The 21,115-nt window shown below is 46.7% G+C and overlaps 2 protein-coding genes and 1 long non-coding RNA gene across 17 annotated transcripts in view; 1 reads left to right on the forward strand and 2 right to left on the reverse strand.

Moving 5' to 3' along the window:
- MAPK1 (mitogen-activated protein kinase 1) overlaps positions 1-1,208 on the reverse strand; it is a 38,514-nt gene extending 37,306 nt beyond the window's left edge. Inside the window, exon 1 of the mRNA XM_087754517.1 lies at positions 840-1,208. Coding sequence (XP_087610643.1) covers positions 840-982 — 143 coding nt within the window. The 5' untranslated portion in view covers positions 983-1,208. The remainder of the gene's footprint in view (positions 1-839) is intronic.
- Positions 1,209-1,322: 114 nt separating this feature from the next.
- Positions 1,323-3,304, forward strand: LOC148056097 (uncharacterized). The gene is made up of 2 exons (XR_015704064.1): positions 1,323-1,837; positions 2,126-3,304. It is a non-coding gene; the product is annotated as an uncharacterized LOC148056097 (long non-coding RNA).
- Positions 3,305-5,334: 2,030 nt separating this feature from the next.
- PPM1F (protein phosphatase, Mg2+/Mn2+ dependent 1F) overlaps positions 5,335-21,115 on the reverse strand; it is a 43,006-nt gene continuing 27,225 nt past the window's right edge. The window contains exons 8-16 of one of the 15 annotated variants that reach the window (XR_015704049.1): positions 20,554-20,663; positions 19,797-19,881; positions 19,257-19,400; positions 17,226-17,341; positions 14,128-14,181; positions 13,848-13,999; positions 9,543-12,586; positions 8,459-8,712; positions 5,335-5,587 (exon numbers count right to left, since the gene is read on the reverse strand). The gene's annotated coding sequence lies outside the window, so the exon portion shown is untranslated. Of the gene's footprint in view, positions 5,588-7,324; positions 8,713-9,542; positions 12,587-13,847; positions 14,005-14,127; positions 14,182-17,225; positions 17,342-19,256; positions 19,401-19,612; positions 19,885-20,553; positions 20,664-21,115 lie in introns of those variants that run through there. The other 14 variants (XR_015704054.1, XR_015704051.1, XR_015704055.1 and 11 more) reach the window with 14 other exon arrangements.

A 21,115-nucleotide genomic window follows, 5' to 3' on the forward strand; every position in this document is an offset into this window, starting at 1 on the left:
CAGATTTATAACCCAGTCGCTAGATGTACCATCACAGAGCATCATCCCACCTCATTTAGATTGCTAAAAAACCCCACCTCACACTCTCAATCGGGTTAGTTTACGTTTTCAGTAATTTGTAGTTCATCCACCTCGCTCTTTAGGCCTGATGTTAACCAAAGCGAACACACCTGATCGCTTTTTAGCGAGACTCTGCGCAAGTCTTCACGATACAAAAGAACCAGACGGGCTGAGGAGGACGCTCCCCTGCACACCGTAATTTAGACGCTAACCCGGCAGGCTGCGCAGCGCAGGCAGCACGTCCTAAGCGAAGCCAGGTAGGGGCAGCAATTCGTGTGCACAGATTCACTTTTTTTACCGCCCCTGACCGCGGGGACGCGCAGCCAGGTGAGCCTTCGCACGGGCAGAAAGAAACGCGGGGCTGCCGGCAGCGTTTTGCCACCTTTTCCCCCTTTTGAACCTCTGCAATCGCACCACAGAGACGGAAAAAGAGAGCGCAACCAACTCTCGAGGCAGGGACGAAAAATATTCGAGAAAATAATCGCACGACCGAGAGGAAAGGAGCCGCTCAGCTGCGCCCGTCGATGAGGAAGGGGGGGGCGGCCGCGGGGGGTGATGCCGGGGGGCCAGCCTCGGGAGCACGCAGGGAAAAGCGGGGCTGCGCCGAGTGAGGCAGAGATGCCTGAGCCCCGGCTCCCCCTCCCCCGAGGGCAAGGGCGGGCCGGAGCCCGGGGCCGGGCCCCGGGGAGGCTGCGGCCAGGCAGGGCGGCGGGGAGGGAAGGAGGGAGTTGCTCAGGGCAAGGGCGCTGCCCCGGGCGGGCGCGGCGGCCGGCACTCACCACACCATGCCGTAGGCCCCCTCGCCGATGTAGGAGAGGTTGGTGTAGCGCGGCCCCACGTCGAACACTTGGCCCCGCACCATCTCCGGGCCCCCGGCGTTGGCAGAGCCGCCCGCAGCCCCGGCCCCCGACACCGCCGCCATGTTGTCCGTGCCGGGAACCGCGGTGACTGCGTGCGGGGGGGCGGAGGCAGGGGGAGGAGGAAGGAGGCGGACGAGGAGAAGGGTGCGGGAGGGAGGAGAAGAGGCGCCGCCCGCTCCGCCGCGCTCCGGAGCACCGGCCGCTGCCGCCGGCTCCCGGGCCCCCTCAGCGCCGTCGCCGCCGCGGCCGCTGTGAGGAGACGCCGCCGGCCGCGCGCGCGCGCATCGACCCGGGCGGGGGGAGGGGAGGAGGGGGCGGGGGCCCGCGCGGAGGGAGCGGCGGGGGCGGGGAAGGGGGCGGGGCCGGGCGGGGGGCGGGGCCGGGGACTGCGGTAACCGCAGCCGCTGGGGAGGGGGCGCGGCGAGCGGGTCACGTGGCGGGCGTGCCGGCGCTGCGGGCGCGCGGCCGCCCGGCGCCATTAGAGGCGTCAGGTGACGGCGGGCCGCGGCGGGAAATGGAGCCCGCGCGGCGGCGGGGTGAGGCGAGGGCTCCGCCCGCCGCTGGCCCCGGCCCCGGCCCCGGCCCCGGCCCCGGCCCCGGCCCCGGCCCCGGCCCCGGCCCCGGCCCCGGCCCTGGCCCTCGGGGGCTCCCCGCCCGCCCGGTGCTGTGCGAGGCCCGAGCCGCCGGGCCCCTGCGCTCCGCCTCCGCCCGCTGCAGGCCGCGGGGCGCAGGAGGGCCGGCAGTGAGTCAGCGGCGGGCAAAGAGAGCGCTGCCCTGGCCGGTCTGGGAGCCAGGGGTCCCCGCGCGGCTCTCGGCGACGCCGCGGCCCTCTGACGTCATGCAGCACAAGGCTATTACACGCGAAAACTGAATTACTGTAGCAAGGACAAGTTTATTTCTGACGTTTCCGAACTTCGGTGCGCAGTTTTGCAACCTCTAGTTAGCAAACTGTTTTTATATAGAATTACATTTTCCTGTTGGTCGTTTCCCGTATAAATGTAAACAAACTCCAGGCTTTGAATGGGAGGTGAAAGTGCGGTTGATGATGGTTTGTATCGTGCGATGGTCACTCCTGCAACAGTGTCCACCCTCTGTTTTCCTGCAAGGCTCACTTTTCATAAAGTAGCTTTTGCTTGATCTGGAAGTTTGCAAAAGTTATGCACAAGGATCTTAACGCCACTTCTGATTTTTTTTTTTTCCTGCAGTTCTGTAACGATCTTGGCAAGAAGCATTAACCCCTGGTCTGCAATCCTGCTGCTACTTGCTTTGACTGCTATTGCCACCCCTGCTTGAGATGTGCCGTATCTTCTGTTCCTTTGGAAAGCCCTTCAAATACATACCTTTATACATCTCGGCGTGATTGTGTCTCCACGTTTATACCCATCCCAGGCTGTCAGAAGACCCCAGTGTGGAATCATCCAATTACCCCTTGACTATCAAGCTCTTTTCCTTACAAGTAGTTATTAACTTTGCATTCCTGTTTAACAGTGCTCAGCCAGAAGCTGGTACATGACAGTCCAGTTGCTGGATTGCATGACAATCGCCCGTTGTACTTTGCCCTCTCTTTCTTTCTTTCAACATTTCTCTCTCAGCTCTGCTCTCTCTTTCTATTGACATTTTTACTATTGACATCTCTGCCGACAGTCCTGCTGCTTCATCTCTGTCTTTGCCTTGACGGTGTCCTTGCCAATGTACTCCGTCTTCCTTTTCGCAGCTGCCGGAGGGTCATATCTGGCATCCCACCTTCTTCTGTCGCTACTTGCTGCAAACCAGCTTCCTTTGCCATCGACTGACAAATTGCAATTTTCCATGGCTGCTTCCGAATGCTGTACAATCTCCTGATTACCAGTTGCTAACGTCCCGTCCCCCAGAGCACTGGGCTTGCTGTTTGACCAGAAGTCAAGAGGGACGAGTTTCTGGTTTCAGCTGCGCAGCCAGCTAGCCAGACTGCAGCCCCGGGACTCTCCTTTGACGCAGAGCTACCCAGCAGGGTCTGGGCTTCAGATGCAGCCCCAGCCTGGTTTGGTGGAGTGAAAGCTGTCACGGATGACCGACATAACCTGATGGACTCCTCGCTGTATTTAACAGACATTCAACTATGCAGCTTGGTTCTTTATGCATTTGAGTGGGACAATGCTTCTGATGTATTTATTTTTACTTGTATGTAATGCTTTCCTTTCCATGATGTGTTCTTCTGCACGTTAGAAACACAGCATTATTTTTCTCAGAAATTTTAGACAGCAGTAAATGTGAATAAATGTTTAAATTTTCTGAAACCAAGTAAAATATTATTTCAAAGGTTCTCTTAACTCTAAAAATGAAATTATGCTTACAGTTCTGATTACATACATAAATAAATCTGTCATCAGCAAACGCAAAACAAATTATTACAGAGAATCTAGCTTAAACACAACCTGTCATAGCAAATTTAATTAAGAACTGGCGTGTATCTAGATTATTTTCTACCTTCACCAGGATGTGTCTGATCAAAAAGGAAACCAACCAGGCAGACCAGGAAATTGTGGAAAGACTGTCAGCTCCTTCGAGCGCTGTGTTCAAATATACGTCTAATCCAATTAAACCCAAATAAGTGGTCGAAAGGCTATGGCATGCTTTCCCAACAGTTCCTCCTGTAACAGAACTTAGTGCATGTATTTCAATGAAGCACTACAGTTACGGAGAGAGGCAGACCAGATAGAAGCATTATCAGTTGCTTTTCAGCCTATTTAAATACACTGCCATTAGCTGCACTTAATGTTGGGTCTTTTACCTTAACAAGGTGACATTAAAGCCTCAGTTCTGGAAAGAACGTAAATGTATTTTAAGAAAATTATTAGTTCCGTGATCAAAATAAAGGGTTCTGTTGGGGGAGAAGAGGTGATACTTACTAAAAAATGATAGCAGATAATGAAAAGCCGGAGGAAAAATAACCCTTCTGTTTCAAAAAGAAATAAAAGCACTGCTAGGAAGAGTTTGTCCAAACAGAAATGCAGTATCTTCAGTCTGAAAGCTGTATTAGGAAACAGCTAAGCCATACAATCGGTCAGTTTAAATATGCCACGGTTTGGGCTATCTCCATATCAAGTTCAGGAGTCACATGGATGAGTTCATCCTACAATCAGGGTCTAGAAATTCTCTGTACTGTTACACGTATCTACTTTAACTGTTAACTTTGTGTTCTGTAAACAGGTCTCTTGAAAAGTAAATGTCATGCTGTGAAAGGCCCGACGCGTCCTGGAAAGAGCATTACCGGGCTTAGGCAAAGGACAAACGCCGTGCAGCCGCCCTACAGTGCCGCTCTTTATCGGGGGCGGGAGGGATTTCAAATTCTTCCGCTCCTTTAAAACTAAAGCTACATCTCCCAAAATCATCATTCTTGTATTAGTTGTATTATTTGCGTGGGGACATGGAAGACATAGGCTTCTTGGTAGCTGCTGTAGGAGTATGGCATTTGCTTTCAGAGTACCTCAGCATGACCCCGAACCTCCCCATCATCCCAACAAAATGCAGGCATTAAGTATATAAACCAATTTTCCCAGCATTATTCAAAAAAGACCTCAAGCCTCTGTGCGGGGGTGACGAGAGAGTGAAATAAGACACGTAAGATATTTTATAAAGATGTATTTTAACTTCTAAGGCACTCAGGAACCATGGTGATGAATGTGACACAAACTTAAATTGCTTAGATATGAGCTCTGATCCACAGGGAACTATCCTAAGACTCATAAAGAGCATCAGATGCTAATAACTTCTAGTCAGTACCTGCCTGGGCTCGATTTAACTGGTGGCATACGGCCGAAATCCCTTGAGACTGCTTTTCATTGTAATGTGGCCACTGCTTTGACAGTGCAAAGTGACCTCCACGAAAACGAGGATCTCGCTGTAATCTTACGCCGCTGGGAAGGTAAAAACAGTCCGTCACCCAAATGGCCGGGCAACTGATGCCAAAACAAATTTACACCACCCCCCACCCCCCAGCATTTTCTGTTTTCCCCACTCGGCGTTCTGGTTGACTTTGCGGGAAGCTTATGATAGCTTATACACGATGGCGTTAGAAGTAGTAAGCAGATTGCTATGTTTGTATTGTGCATGCCAAGGGGAGCCCAGAAGATTATTAATTGCAGAACTATACTGTCAGTAACAACCTTGATCTTGCACTGGGTATCGTTCTGTCACTGTCGTAGGAGATGTCTTGTATTATCTATCGTGTTCTTGTTCGATTGGCTGCTTGCAAATATAGTTTGAAAACACAGCTGCAATTTCAAGTCGTTTTCATGTTCCTTAGTTTTGTGCAACTAGTTTACAATTCTACTCTAAATATTTTAAAAGGGATCCATTTTACAGCACTCTTTAAAGCTTATTATATAATTCTAACAATTTTAATTAATAAACTGACACTTCGCTGCTGTCTATATAAAATTAAGTTGCTTTTATTTTTCAGCTGCAGTAGCAGCAGTATCCAGGCACTGTCCTGCACTTCAGTAATGGAAATTTCCCAGCCTCAAAGCACACTCTGTCTCAGTCAGCTGCAACACAACTCTGAGCGATTTCAATATTGTTGTGTGCTTTACTTGTCCTCGGTTATCTGGAGCTTGTATCTCTTGAAAACCAGCGACTCCTCATGAGCTTGCTTCATCTTGCCCAAGACTTAAAATTCAGTAAACAAGCTGTGGATGATAGGAGAGTTGAACCACCAGATAAAAAGTTATTTTACAGGACTGATTAAAACAACCCCATACGTATAGGCAGTATTTATACAGAACGTTGCAGTGACTGGCGAGGATGCCACTGAAGTCCCGGTATATGACCGTTGTTTTCTTGTGCCCAAGCTTTGTGCGCTGGAAGGCTATTAAGTTGTTACAAAAAGATTTAGCTAGTGTATAATATCAGTCTCTTGATCACTGTATTTCTGATACCATTGATTGCTAAGAAAATACAAAAAAGGAGATAAGATTATTACAAAACCTCACAAGTCTAATGATTTACAAATACTAAAATACGCAGTCTGGTTCCCCCACTTGTTCTCAGTTCAGCTGTAGACAGGACAAGTGATGCCTCCAACAGAGGCAGAAATCAAAGAACGTAGAAACAGGATTATTAGGGGTTTATGTTGTCCAGATATTGCAGTAACTCCGTTTTTAATACTTCTCATAGCTAAAAATTTAGGGAGCATTGGTGATGAAGAAGTTGGCTGACGTGAGGGCAGAGGAGAAAGGATTATGAAGGGAAGAATAAAAGAGAATACAGAGGGGGGGAAGAATGTAAAATAAAAGTGAGATGAACAGGTAGTGGGAAGGAGCTATGGGAATAGAAGGGTTGTAGTTGGAGGGGTGACATCCAGACCCCGCTGCATCTGGCTTTGTGCGAGTGAAGCACCTGGCAGACACACACGTCCCTCATGGGGAACCGGTTTAGGGAACGGTGCCAGACCTTCTAAAAAGAGCTAACCAGGACTTGGTTTCACGTGACGTTGTGGTCAGCTGGGATGACGTTCATCGCAAATAAACATGTAGCTAATGATTTTGTGATGGCACAGGTATACTTCCTAGTTGTCTCCGGTTATTACATTTAGTCTAAATGGTGGGCAGTGGCTGAACAGAAACAAGCGATAGGGAACAGTACGCTAATGGGATCCTGAGATTTTCACGTAAAAGTCACCAGGGTTCAAAATTCAGGCAACATTGATACACCATCCCATGAGAAGCGCGTGGCAGCCTTCACGAACAAGTTGGCGGCCATAGCACAGTTATTCTGAATATAAGGTTCCACATAAGAACTGTCATACTTTGCTTTCCCGTTGCTAGACTTGGCAGATAACAAGACCTGACTGGAAGCAGGACTGCCTTTTCTCCTTTACTGGCCAGATCCTGGCCTTGCTGACACCCAACAACAGAAGCGCAGAAGAGGCACCACCAGATTTATGGCCGAGACGCTTCAAGCACCTGCAGGGAATCTGCGTCTTTGCTCTCTGGGCTGCACCTGTGCTGCGGGAGGGAAGGCAGGCTAGCAGTCTCTTCTTGCACGTTGTTCAGTCCCCTGACCTGAGAGCCCAAAGAGGCTGTACTGCGTTTTTTTAATAGATATTATATAAGTTACAGACATCCGTTTCTACGGTCCGAAATTGATGAATCATCATTCATTTTTAAAAAAAGCATTTCTTTTGCAATTTCGCATATCTATAGTAGATAAGAGCCGTGCAGACGAGAGAGATTTCCTGAAGGAAGTGGTGTCACAGTATTTTGAAAAAAAGAGCCAAGCTGTTGGAATCTGTGTTGCGTTACAGGGGTAATGCAATACCTCTGAGCGCTTCCTGTTTATCACGAGAGATGGTTTTCACCACATCATAAAACTTTCAAGCATTTGTTAATAAACACTCCTAGAGAAAAAATAATATCCAAATATACAAACCCCTGTGGCATCTGTCATCATACACAGAAGAATTTCATTATATATATTTCATTATATATCCCAGGGGACTGTTGGTGTGAGGAGCAGATTTTGAGGGCCCCGTCCACCTACTGCTGAAGTCCATGCTGCATCTCTCATTAGGTCACTGGACCCCTGGCATATGATTTTTCTTATATGTAAATATCAAGATGTTCGAATGAGCAAATGTAATTTTTATTATCAGCATTTGTCATTTTTGTAAACAATGCGGATATACAGAGAACGAACATCTGCAGAATTACAGCACAGAGCCTTATAAGAAAATGGCAACAGTAAGATTTGCTTCTAACAATATTCTGCAAGTGCTGAGGTACCTAATCAAATATACAAATTGTGCAGATGTTCAGAGCAGTGCTGTCTTGCTGTGTGGCCTTTCTCACTTGACAGCTTTGTTGTCTCAATTAATTCTTCTGGATAAATTAACCTAGCCTGAAAACATAGAGCTGGGCAGCAGAAGGGTGCAGATTTTTCAACACTAGCAACCTTGATGGTGCAATTTGCGCCCTCAGCAGATAACATCTTTGGCAAGGAAATGCAAATTATTGAAACTGATTCAGGATGTTCTTGTGATCATGGCTAGGACTTGGTCTGCAGCTGACAGGCACCCAGGGTGGGGGCCGGGGAGGAAATTCAAGGTTTCTGCCAATTCCATAGGGAATAAGCATTTTGATAGGTAACTATACACCAACAATGCAAAGACAGGCCTTGTGTCTCATGGAGCTTCACCACTGAAGGGGGCTCGTTAAGTTCAGAGCAGACTATAAGGCTAACTATTTGTTCAAGCTTTCGGGGACAAATGGGAAGATCTGAACTGCAGTTTCACGTGGTAACCCTGCTGCAAGGAAATTCAAGATGGGTAACGACTGTATACAATTCTTACTTCTTTAAATGGCTGTAACATTTTAAACTCTGCCACATAGACGGTTATCAGTTAGACCAGGGGAAAGATTGAATGTCAGAAAGATGTTCCCTCCGGCCACCAGCACTAGATCTAGCTAAATTGAATTAATAACCAAGACTTCTGTAGCTTTTTGGATTTTGAAAGTTTTAACAGTGGGAAAATTATCTGGCTCACATTATCGTTGTCTTACCTGACATATGGTAGTTATTACTCCAGATATGCAGATCCTAATGATAAGAGATGCCTCTTATAACTGCAATACATCCATTGTAATCAAGTGCTATATTTATCTTACTGCATTACTGAGTCTCTGGGTTTTGTACAAGTGACGCAAAACTGTTGTGAGGATCTATCAGCGTCTTGCATCTCAACTAACTTTTCAATACGATGTCTCGTTTCCCGCTGATGTTAACAGAGCCAAACTGAATCCCTGGCCTGGCAATCCTGAGAAAGACAGAGAAAGCAATGAAAAGTATTTTTATTACGATAAAGGCTGCTATGGGGGGGGCGGGGGGAGAGAGAGAGAGAGAGAGAGAGAGAGAACACCGCTCTTTTTTAAGGATATGGCAAAATATCTGTAGGATGATGCTCTGCATCCAATTTTACAGGTACCATTAATGACAGCAGGATAAGATTAAGTGATTATGCTCTGCCAAACAGTAAGTGTGGGAGAGCAGACAGCAGATGTCCAGCCACTTAGGCCTATGCCTTGCGCACCAGACCGTGGTATGGAAATGTGTGTGGATATTTAATTGTTATTCAACTACAAGTTGCCTGGATTTATGAGTCTGGGAAGCGCATATGCTGCAGTGAGAAATGAGTGTTTATTAGCACAGTAGTGTGCCAGCCTTTCCCGCAGAGAGGCAAAGTACCCCCATCTGTAGAAAATGGATTAAAAGGGGGCAGTACCACTCCCAGGTCCCATTTACCTTTGTGAAGTGCAGCTGGATAAATGCCAATATACAGATACATTTCCATCACGAACTCTGAACAGCTTTTACTGCTGCTTGTCACAGATAACAAAAATGCAGCAGCTGTCCTCTTATCAAATCCCAATTTGGAGAAACATATACCTAAATAAGGGACATAAACAGGACTCGTCCTTCAGGGACAGCTACGTGGTTACACAAGAATAAACCCTTCACGAGCTAGATTAGGAAGATGGGACCATTGCCCTTGTATTCAAGCATTTTACGGTGCTTGTTGCAGCAACCTTCTGTGGTCACCCTGAACACGTCCTCTTCCCTCCTTGGTTCCTCTTCCACTACTCTTACCCATGACAACGTCCTCCTGGGCTGCTGCAGTCCCGTTCGTTCCCTCCTCTGCCGCGTGGATCACCTCTCCAGTCAGCATCCCTGATCAGGCTGTGTTCATCTCGCGCCCTTTTGAGGGAAGCACCACCTAGGAGGTGAAGTGGGAGGTTAGGTGCAGAGTAGCAGCGAGGCATCCCCCAGCACACCCCAAATCTGCAGCAAAAATCTGACATCTGTACTTCTCCCACTCATTGCAGTTCCAGTCTCCATCCTCACAGCGTTCAATTCTCCTCCTTTCCTGGGCTAGTATATTTTTTGCTGAATTCATTTTCTTACCGCGTATTGAGCTGCACGAGCTCATCAAAGGGCCTGACAAGCACCAGACCTGTACAAAGAAAGCAGCAGGGCTGGGAGCCCAAGTGTCCTTTTTGATACCAGCAGTCCATTAGATTTGGCTCGGCTGCCATGTGATATCACTCCCTAAGTCTAGTTTCATCTGTGAAACAGGGAGGTTTGACCACACTGCTGAGAAGCTCTCAGACGCTTCTTTTGCCTTTGCCATCCTTTGCTGCACTTTTCTTTGTTCTGGAAAAATGCAGGAAAAAATAATCATGAGGGCAGTTTTATAGTGACTCCTTCCCACCTCCTTTCTGCTCGTCCCCTTCCTCTCCTGTTTCTGCTGTTTACCCCTCCTAAAATCTTTCTGCTGTAATCCTCCATGCTCCCGGTGACCTCGTCCTACCACCTTCGCAAGCAGCTGTTGACCTCTAGAAACGCACTCCTGATCCAAGATCTTTTTCCTTGCAAACACACTGCACAAGCAAGACAGACAAACGCAGGCCTCCGTTCTCAGGACAAGCGTTCAAAAAAAAAAAGTATTACACAATCCGCAAGACATGCGCATTACTCACCAAAACAATCATGGGTATCCTATTTCTGCAGCCCTGCCTCTCGGTGCTTGTTTCTTTCCAGTATCGTACCAACGTGCCGAAGCCAGGACCCAATAACAACTGCCTATGTATAAACCTAAAGCCTGCAACGGAGGGGAATTTTCTGTACAGCGACAGCAACGATCAGAGGCAGTCCTGCTGTGAAGGACAGAAGTATCTTGCTGTGTTTGTTTTGTGATGTGGTCTGATCATTTATACTGTTGAATTAATAAAAATAACAAGATAGAAGCTTTCCAAATGGAATCCATTGCTAACTGTTGTTCATCGCTCTAGTCTTATTCCACATACATTAGGAAGTGCGCATTATCTGATAAATCGAGACATAAGAAACAAATAAATGCCTTTATATTGTAAGAAAAAAACCCAAACCTTTCTAGAAATACTGTAGAAGCATTCACATCCTCTATGTCTGTCTTTTATAAAAGGCAGCCTGTGTCTTATTATCATCAAGGAAAAAGTAAACAAACGTAATTTAATCAGTTCTGTCTTTCGTTGATTTGCATCAGCAAGAATAAAAGACAAAAGGCAGAATGGAAAACAGCAGCTTTGTGCTAAAAGTTTGAATGCACAAAATACTTCTTTCTCCAGCTGTCAAACATTAAAAAACGCTATGCATACCAGTAATAATAACAGTGTCAAACAATTGACCACAATGGGAATCACAATGCTTCATTAAAAGCTCTAAAGCAGAGAAGAAAAGCTTCCAGCCATTTGTTAAACAGAACTAAATGCTTAGATACTTTCCAAAAGGGTCAGAAGATGCTTTCATCTAGTCTCGTCAGTCAGATAAATATCTCCCTGCTCGTTTCAGCCCCGTCCTGGAGCTCGCGCGCTTCAGCAGTGACAGCTGCGTGCGCCATTTGCTGTCCTGAGACCGGGGCATCTCTCAGTAAAACAGAAAAGGTTCCTGTCCTTTCCAGGGATCAGGCCATCATTCCGTGTGGTGCAGGGATATAATCAGTGATTTTGTATTTACATACGTAATTATGTATTACTTGGACCACCTAACCTATTTGTTCAGCTGACAGGCGATGCTGTGATAAGGAATTTCAGCAGACAGGATATTTATAGACCCTTTATCTCTGCGTACAATCAGAACTAAAATGTCAAACAATACCCCGAATGAAGGGTTGTTTCAGTTCAACTTTTCTCCATTGTTGCTTTTCCCTTTTTTTTCTCCCTCTGTCTGGTTACTGCCTAAAACTTGGCAGTGAGGAAAAAAGGGAATGTGACTCACGCTGACAACTTCATTTGCTGTACGAGACCTCGGTAATTGCTCTAACCCACTTACAGGAAAGCTACCCCTCCTCTTTCTCTCTTCCTCCACCCTTAGATAGACAGAGGCCATATTTGTAACAGGAGCAGCCTGGCTGATCTCAAAGGTCATGCCATCACTTATGAAGTAACCAGGCCTCTTTCTTTTCGCTTTTCTTCTTCTGGATTCAAGTTAACCCCTCACAAGAACTTAAAGCGGCCTCAGTCGAAGGGGCAGCTTCCTGCCACGGATTTCTCACGAACCCGATAGCCAGGGCTTCCAAAGGGCTGGCGGCTCGGGCGCGGCAGGGGTGACGCGGCTGCTCCCACCACGCGCACCAGCGCGGCAGCCAGCGCCGCAGCGCCGGGGGAAAGCTGCTGAGCAGCCAAACCATTGTCGCCTTTTCCTCTTCACGTGGGGCGGGGGCAGGGGATGGTACATAGGAGCGGGAGAAGAGTCGGCACAGATGCCTATGCAGCACTCTACCAAAATATATTTTCATTTTTAATTACATAATCAACATAATGAGAGCGGCATTCGTAGTGAGGGGGCGGAACAGATGGCAAAGACTTCATTTTCAGCAAGACATTAATTAACAACAGCTCTGGTTTCTGCTAGAGAAGGGGGTTTGCTCTGCTCCAGCAGGGTTAAGACAGGTGCTTACTACATAGGACAAAAGTCAGTTTCCAAACACAGAATTGTGATCTTTATTTTTTTTTTTTCCCTGCCTCCCCGTTGAAATTTCCAGGATACTCTCTAAAACACAGCAACATCCTACGTGCAAGGCCTTATTAAAAACCAACACAAGTTTGGGTCCTCGCAGTAGCTTGAGAGTCTCCTTGCCAACACTTTTGCATGCTCTGTGGACATATAAATACAAAAAGGAAAGGGAAGAAGAGTTAATATGATTAAGTGAGAGTGCTTTGTGCAACTTAAACTGCAAGCGAGGTTTGTGTAATACACAGCAGCTTCACAGAGATATGGTTAAGGCTCAAGCTTTCTTAGATGCTCTACGTGAAGCTCCCTCTCCTTTTTCCACTGTTCCGCACACTTGGACTTTACATCTTCAGCACATCGATGCAGCTGAGTTGGAAAGAGCTATCCCAAGGGGGACTGAAGCAGAAAGTAGCTATGAAAGATATTTATTGAAACCACAGGCAGGGAATACATCACCCAGACACAATGAATAGGGAAACAGCACACGCAGCCGAAAAGTCTGGCCTCTCTTTTTCGTCTGATAAGCTATCCGGACAGCCAGGCGCACTGAACAGCCCACAGACCCCCAGCCCTTCCCTCCCTGTGCTGCCAGGTGACGTGAGATTGCTTTTTCCTGCTCTGCATTCACCATCAGAGGCTCTCCAGACTCACACGCCCAAGTCCTGCAGAGGCCTGTGGGCCACATTCCTCCGGGGATGACATCCATACCCAGCAGGAGAGGGGGAAGAGATGCAGGCCAAAAGGGATGGGCAGGCAGTGGGGGGGAGAGGAAGGAGCCACACTGCAGAGAGCATCAGGGCGAACACAGGCAGGAGCCGGAGGACAGTGCTGCAGGAAAGGGCGAGGGGAAGCAGCCACGTACTGTAACAGTATCGTATAAAACAGGGCCATAGAGCATCTAGATTCATCCGCTGTGGAGCTTGGAAATAAACCCATTATTCCCATGTCTCAACACTCATCCCTGTGCTGCCAGCAGATATCCAACAGCTGACAAGAAACGTCTCTGCCCATCCTCGTGACGGGCACATCTAGGAAGGATGCTTTTCCATTACTCCCACTTACTCCGTGCAGGCAGTAAGACGGTTGCGGGTCTGTGCTGTAAGCAGAAAATCACGCCCCTACCCATTACCCGGGGGGAGTGAATGATATGGCAGCAGATGATTTTTAGTTTTCTTTCAATGTGTGTGTTAAAAACATAGTTGGGATGGAGTTAAAAATTACGTTACAAGAATATTGCGGTTATGAGGTCCAATGCTAAAAAATGAGTATATGCCTGAACTAAGAATGTCTGTTCCACCTTTCAGCAGCTGATATAATTCAAAATATCAGGTCAGGCTCCCATGCCATATTGCTCTCAGCCGCAAGAAAGTGCATCCTGACATCATTACACTGAGCATAACTAACCTGCAGAATTGCACGTGACTTGGGCCTCCATCAGTTCGTGTCGTGTTGAACCAGAAATGGGCCACAGAGAGGAACTCAGTAACTCGCATACATCAGATGGCAGAGATTCTTTGCAGGATGATTTTTAGGAGAAGTGCCAGATACCACCAAAACTGTGCTTAGGAGGTGCAAAGTAGAGGAAAGAAAAGAACACAAAAAATTATATTCTGCTGAGCCTGTCCTCCTTTCGCAGCGGTTAAGAGGGAGATGCGAGAATCAACAGAACTGCATTTGTACTTACGGCTACTTTACGGGGGGGAGAGATGGGCGACTAAAAACCCTTTGCAGATATTACCTTTAAAAACATAAGATCGACACAAGAAGTTAACTTTTCAAACAAAACCAAAAAGAAAAGCGACCAACAGATGCACAGACAGGCACTGACTTCAGTGGAGCTGCAAGGCTGAATTTGGCTCGAATTCCGTGAAGTACTTTCAAAGCAGGAGCATACTGCATACAAATGAGCGTTAAATAATTCGCATCATTACAAGAGCTCCGAGCGGCTCATCTGGACTTTGAAAAAAGCTACAGCAAATGTACATTGTTTGAATGCCATTAGGGACGGTCACTAACTAGCATTAAGACGTCTACAGTATTGACACTTAGTGCTGTAACAAGAGACCCATCCTCCTTGCCAGGTTATTTTCTTTATTGATTTGTAGAATTTCTTACACACGAGCTTTGGAGCACCACAGAGATCAGCAATTCATGTAGGAATACCCATTAAAGAACTACACAATTACTTCTTTTTTATATTGCATCTTTTAAGTTTGGTTTTTAGTCCTGTTTGTTTGGTGTAGATGCCATAGACAATTTAAACACCAACGTGTATCGAAGAAACAAAAGCACGAATAGGTAAATGGATTTATCCAGGGTGACACAGAAGGATGCAACGTAACAGAAACAGACTAAAGGGTCTGGATGCCCACCTTCCTGGCGTCACCATTTCACTCGATCAGCTCTAAGCACAGCTGCTGTGGGACCAGGATAAACCATGGCCTCATACCGTATCTCAAATGCTTGGAAACACGTTTCAGAAGTAGCAGGGACAGCACAGAACAGGTCAGGTGAAGAAAGCAAGTTGTACAAAGAACCAAAGGTACAATATAGTTTAATATGGCTGAAGGTATTCAAGCGACAGAGCTGCAGGAGTTGACGCGTGATGGAATACTGAGAGCTAAATATGTGCCGCAAAGTGCATAGGGGGAGGCAGGGGCAGGCAACAGCCTACAGGCAGTTGAAGGGGAGCTGGAAGGAATCTCTAATGAAGGTAGAAATCGTTCTGGGTGACTCAGAATACTGGTATTCACAAGGAGAATTGAGAACAGGCAAAAATAAATAAAGCTGAAAGCAAAACCCAAAGGCCAAATCCCTCTCAGTAGCCAGAACACTGATATAATCAGAGCAACCAAACAACAGGTCCTTGTGAAAACCTCTCTCCGGCTGCTTCCTGCACCCCAGCCTCCCCCAGGCTGGCGATGCCTGCAAGCAGCTCCCGCTGCCCCAGCCAGGGAGCTTCGCAGGCCGCTGTTCTACCGACACCCTTTTTCTTGCAAAACGCAGCCCCGGTGGTCTCCCCTCCACACCCCCGCCCTCGGCTTCCCCGTGACATCTCCACTAGCGCGTTGTGCAACTTCACAGACTTCCCCTGAGCCCCGAGCAGCCCAGCTCGGCTTTCGTTAGCCACCAGCTTTTGTCCGTGTCACAGGCGCACGCATCGGTCACTGACAGATTCCAAATCGCAGTAGTTTTATTTATGAGGGGATTCATGCTAGCCAGCTTCCAGATCCTGCTGCCATCAGCCCAAAACGTATGCAGGCAGCATTTAACCAAAAAACCACAAGTTCTACAAGTTTTACAGTGAAGACTGAAAAAGAGATTAGTTTCCATTTTTTATATAAGCGTGATGGCTTTTTGCCTTTCTTTTTTAATTTTTCATTAAAGAGTAGTCGAACAAGTTACGGTGACATATATTGGAACTGAGATAGATATATATATATATATATACACATTGGAACGGAGATCAGTAAGACTGCAGAACAGGAAGGACTTCCTGACGGCGAGGTCTGTTAGTCAATGGAGCAGGCTCCCAAAGGAGGCAGCGGCAGCACAAGAAGTGCTCTAGCAGAGCCAGTATTAAGTGCTCAAGCGATGCAGCCAGCTCCTAGAGCATTGCCATGAGACACACGGCCTTCAGCAACGCAGGATGCCTGCCATTAGCCTGCTAATGCACATCCTGGCTTGGCTGATTGCTGTTTGGGAATAGCTCATTGACTTAAAATTTCATTAACAAGAAAATATTAGAAGACAATTTTCTGAGGGTAGGGACAGGCCTTTGCAACATATCTTCCCATTACAAAAGGTGATTATTAGTAGGGGGAAGAAACGAACAGTTTTCGTTAGTATTTGTACTGGGATTTATTCATTAACCTTTCCTTAAACTACTTCAAAGTAAAAAACACTGAATTGCTTGGATCCCTTCTCTTTTACCCTGCAGAAAACACCCACTTTCAAATCTCTTGCTAGCATTGCCAAATAAATAAAAAAGTAAAAGCCACCAGTTACAAAGGGGCTTAAGTTTGAGAATACAGATCCATGATTTCTTTACCTTAGAAAGCAGACAAAACCAAGACACAAATTGAGATGCTAAATTTAAGGCAAAAACCAGCCTTATAAACATTTCCAGGAGGAAGAACATAATGGGGGGAAAAAAAGATTAAACTGTTTTTCAAAGGTTTTAATGTCAGTCCAAAACCAAGCATTTGAAACTCTTTCTTCATAATCTTCTGGTTAGTATACACTGCACCGTGCAGCAGGGACGTTGTTTCAAGGGTTCAGCCAGTAACTTCCACACACGCTCTATTTAGACTTTAAACGTAACCTTAATACTGAATGTCTGGGGTGTGATGTTTACTTTAGTGTCCTCATCAGTCACCCCCACAGGCAATCAGCTTTAGATCTGTAGGAAGAGGAAGGTCTGTCCATGCACAATTTGCTAATTTCTAACATTTTGAAGAGATGAAAATCCATGGAAAGGCGGGACAGAGAGAGGGAGAGGAGGACTTTTTGTTTTTAAAAGCAGTCTCACCAATGCAACAACAAAGCCTGCCTACGCTGTTGAATTTGACCTTTGCCTCAACCGCAACGTTTCGTTTTTTTCAGAAAGATAGGAGACTTCAGGTGACTGATACGACAGAAAAGGGGAACTGGCAGAGCCATTTCAGCCTCTAATTCGTTCTCCCATCTCGAGACCCTCAATAGCAGGGGTTCAACCGGAGCAGCGCTAAAGCAGCTGTGCTCCCGGGAGCCTTTTGAGAGCCGGCGCTAAGGACGCGGTACCTTTGAAGACCAACGACGTTCCGCCAGTTCAGTCTGTCAGGGAAAGCTCTTGACGTGCATCCACACTTCACGCCATGCCGGTCATTCCAGCTGCTGGAACAGTTGTGCAGAATTAGCTGCATCAAGAGAAAGCAATTGGGTGAAATATCTGTCAGCGGCCCAACTCGCGTTACCTGCGCCTGTCTGTAACCCAACAATTAGATCCATCGTTAGCAGCTTGGCTTAATTATAACTTAGAACTTCTTCAAGCATAGACTTTGCACAAGATTTTAAATAACTATAATTAATTATACAGAAAGCCTGAAGTGTCTTCTGGTCCATTGTTTAAAGATTTTTCCCTTTCCCCACACTGACACCAGAACTTGGTTTCGTAGAGGAACTGGGCTGTAGACTAAGAGAGAGGTATCTCTTATAGCCTGATAAACGTGCAGAGAAATACCTTTTATGTCTTATATAGAGAGAAACAAGGCGTCAGGTTTTTTTAATCTTGACTAATAGATACAAAAAGGAGTATTATTCTAACCTATACTTGTTTAGTCCCACTCTTTACATGAACGACTTCTTTCCTGCCTCCCATTTAAAAGGCTTTTTGCACCCTCCCCAGATTACTGCTGTTGGCGGCTGTCAGGGATCTGTACCCCAGCCTGAACCAACTCCTTGAATTTTAAGCAGTAAAAAGCAAAGCACAGAACTAGTGCCAGAGACGCTGCAACTTCCTAAGAGGGGAGGGGAGGGCAGGGCAGGGGAGGGGAGGGGAGGGCAGGGCAGGGCAGGGCAGGGCAGGGGAGGGGAGGGGAGGGGAGGGGAGGGCAGGGCAGGGCAGGGGAGGGAAGAGGAGGGGAGGGGAGGGGAGGGGAGGGCAGGGCAGGGCAGGGGAGGGCAGGGGGAAGGGGTATTCTCATGCAAAGCAACTTTTCCCGCTCGGCTCTGCGGTGCCTGCCCGCAGGAGGCAGCTGCCGGGGCCCGGCGCGGCGCGCAGAGGGCTCGGTCCGCCCGCCCGGGGAAGGCGGGAGCCCCCCAGCGGCGAGGCGCGGCCCGGAGGCGCCCGCGGGGCCGCCCCCCTTCCCCGCCCGCTCCGCTCCGCGGCCGCGCAGCGCCCGCGGGTCCCCGCGGAGGAAGCGGGCTGGGGAGGCGGCGGGCGCAGGCTCCCTCCCGGCAGCGCTTGCTCCGCAGCCCAGAGCGCGGCGCGGGAAGCGGGGCCCCCTTTGTCATTTGCGTAACCTTTTCCAAGGGAAGCAGACCACCACCAAGCTGCAGACGGAAGGACGGTAGCTAGTCGGGCCCACCCCAACACAGCTAGAATTTTTTTCTTTTAGGCTATGCAAAAGACTTGGTTTTGCCTTACTATATGCCTCAAGCATACAGGGACCTCTTGTATAAAATGAGCAGGTTTATGTTTGTCAAGGCACGTTCAAAATATTTCTTTCCAAGAGCTACTTCTATTTGAAGGCTAGATAACAGCTGCACCATTTAAACATTTAAATATTTTCTTATTCTAATGAGAACTTAAGATTCTTTCCAAACAGCTCAACCTGAGAATGAGGCGAACCCAAACTTCAAAACATTTTAACTCCAGTAAAAACAAAACAAAAACAAAACACAACTATCAAATCAAAAAGCACCTAACAAGATATTAAGAACTCGTTGTAGTGCAACAGGTAACAGATTTTGTTAGATATCCAAAACAGAAAAGTTCAAGAACAGCTTAACACTTTGAAAAACCAAAGTTTTCTTTAATATGTGGGATGTTGACTGTAAGACATCTGCACAGTTACATATGCAAAACTGCATTATCAGTTTGGTGAAACAGGTAAATACCCATCACAGTCTCTACACATAATTTACAAGCACCTTTCTGCAGGACATGTTCAAGATTATGTTTGATTTCTTAAAAAAAAAAAATATTAGAGACAGTAACATGAAAGCTTGTAATCTACATTAGTGCTACTTGAATAGCAAACTCGATCTAGATGCAGAAAATGTTTTGTCTGGCCCTCACCAAAGAGCAGAGACATGTGAAGTCTGCCTTACTAGAGGAGAGCCCATACTTCTTGAAGTTCTCGTAGTCTCTGAAGAAGCTCTTCTGCTCACTCCATTTCCCAGGTGTAGAGGACAGGCATTTGCAGACTGATCTGGTAGAGTTAATTTCTGCATAGCATCCCCCAGTGAAGTTTCCTAGAGAACCGGGATGAAACCAGCAAATACTAGTCAGGGCAAACTGAGCAGCTCTACAAGAATTAAATACCCCTCATTTGTGTTGTAACAGTCACTAATTCGGGCTAAACCAGAAACATCTGCCCCAACACCTCTGGTATTTCATTACTTTCTACAGTCTAGGAAATGAGTGGTTACAGATTTTACAGCACATCGTCCACAAAGAGACATACATCAAATGGGGGTGGTTAAACAGGACACGAAGATTTGCCACTGCTTGCTCAAACAGCTGAGGTGGGTAATGCTTCTGTGTCGTGAACCCCATCAATGGCATCTGAGTTCAGCTTCATGTAGCTTTAAATCAAAGCTTTACATTCGTTTCCATGGGCTTATTGATTGCTTCTTGCTCAAACCCACCAGCAGCGGAGACTGCAGATGACTGCTATCACAGAGCAGAAGGTTGGCTAGGAGCCCCATGTTGAACACATGGTCTATTGGAGATCTGCTAGATGAAAAAGAAAACATTCGTGAGTAAGATAGCACAGCCAACAAGAATCAGCAACGTCTGGATTTCACCTCCTACGAATCAAAAGGAGACAGTGAAGCCAATGGTGGGCACCAGCAAGGAGAAACAATAGTGATGTCCAGTCCTGTTCTCAACTGCAGCTGGAATGGGCTCCGATCTATAGGAAGACAGGACCCTTTTTTAGGAAGTACCAAAGATGCCTACAAGACACTGGAGCGATTTTGTTCAGCTCTGTGTTGTTATCAGCAAAGAGTAGCTGTAGTTGCCGTTGGATTGTGGAGTTACCTGGATGATGGATACCCATAGTTGCTTTACATAATCATGAAAGAACAGCAGCAGTTAGCTGTTGCTTATGCTCCCTGGTGAGCCAGGTGAATCACGGGCTAGGGAACTGCTGCTAAACCTAGTCAAGCAAATCCCCAGTCTTCACTTTTCTGAGAATTTGCTACTTTTCTAGAGATTATTAAAAGTGAAAATTCACCCCTGGAATTCTTACTGGTAAAAACAAACAAACAAACAAACAAAACAAAAACCAACCCCCAATCAACAAAACATTTAGAACCATGAAATGGGAGATGTTTTAAAGAGATTTGAGGTGTGATCTGAAGTAGGTTCAAGTATGCCCACGGCATCTTGAGCAGAACCTACCTGATGATTGATTATGGTTATCCTTATTTTTGTATTTCAAGAAATACTTTGTCTGCTTCCCTCTGATGCAGCATCCTGGGCTCTTACTAGATTTTTCCTTTTCTTCTTCACTAGGATAAATATAATAGTGTTTAGACAAACTGCCTAAAAGACTGCATCTCTCAGATCCCCAAGACTGTTAAAGCTTGCTTTTTGTCGAGTCTGTTATCTCTGTCCTACTCTCCTTACATCTTCCTTTCTCGAGGATATGAACGCCAGCACTTCAGAAACAATCACACAGACCACCTTAGCTTCCAAGCCATCCTTACATTTTGAAAGTTACCATCCTTCTCAAAACTTCCTCTGTGTTCTGCAGTAAATTAACCCTAACGTACTCCAAGAATTCACTGTCCATCCTTACACTTCAGCAGTTAAAGACCACTTCTTTAACAAGTATGCAAGTAAACAACAAATGGTCATGATCTGTGCTGCAACAGGGACTTTCAGATTATTATCCCTTTACTGTAAGACATTAGGTAGTAGACCAAACTTAACCCGCATTATTACTGTCGTTAGCTGGTAA

This window comes from Nipponia nippon, unplaced genomic scaffold (genome assembly GCF_047370975.1).
Source record: "Nipponia nippon isolate SJK-2023a ecotype South Korea unplaced genomic scaffold, ASM4737097v1 scaffold_18, whole genome shotgun sequence".
NCBI lineage: Eukaryota > Metazoa > Chordata > Aves > Pelecaniformes > Threskiornithidae > Nipponia > Nipponia nippon.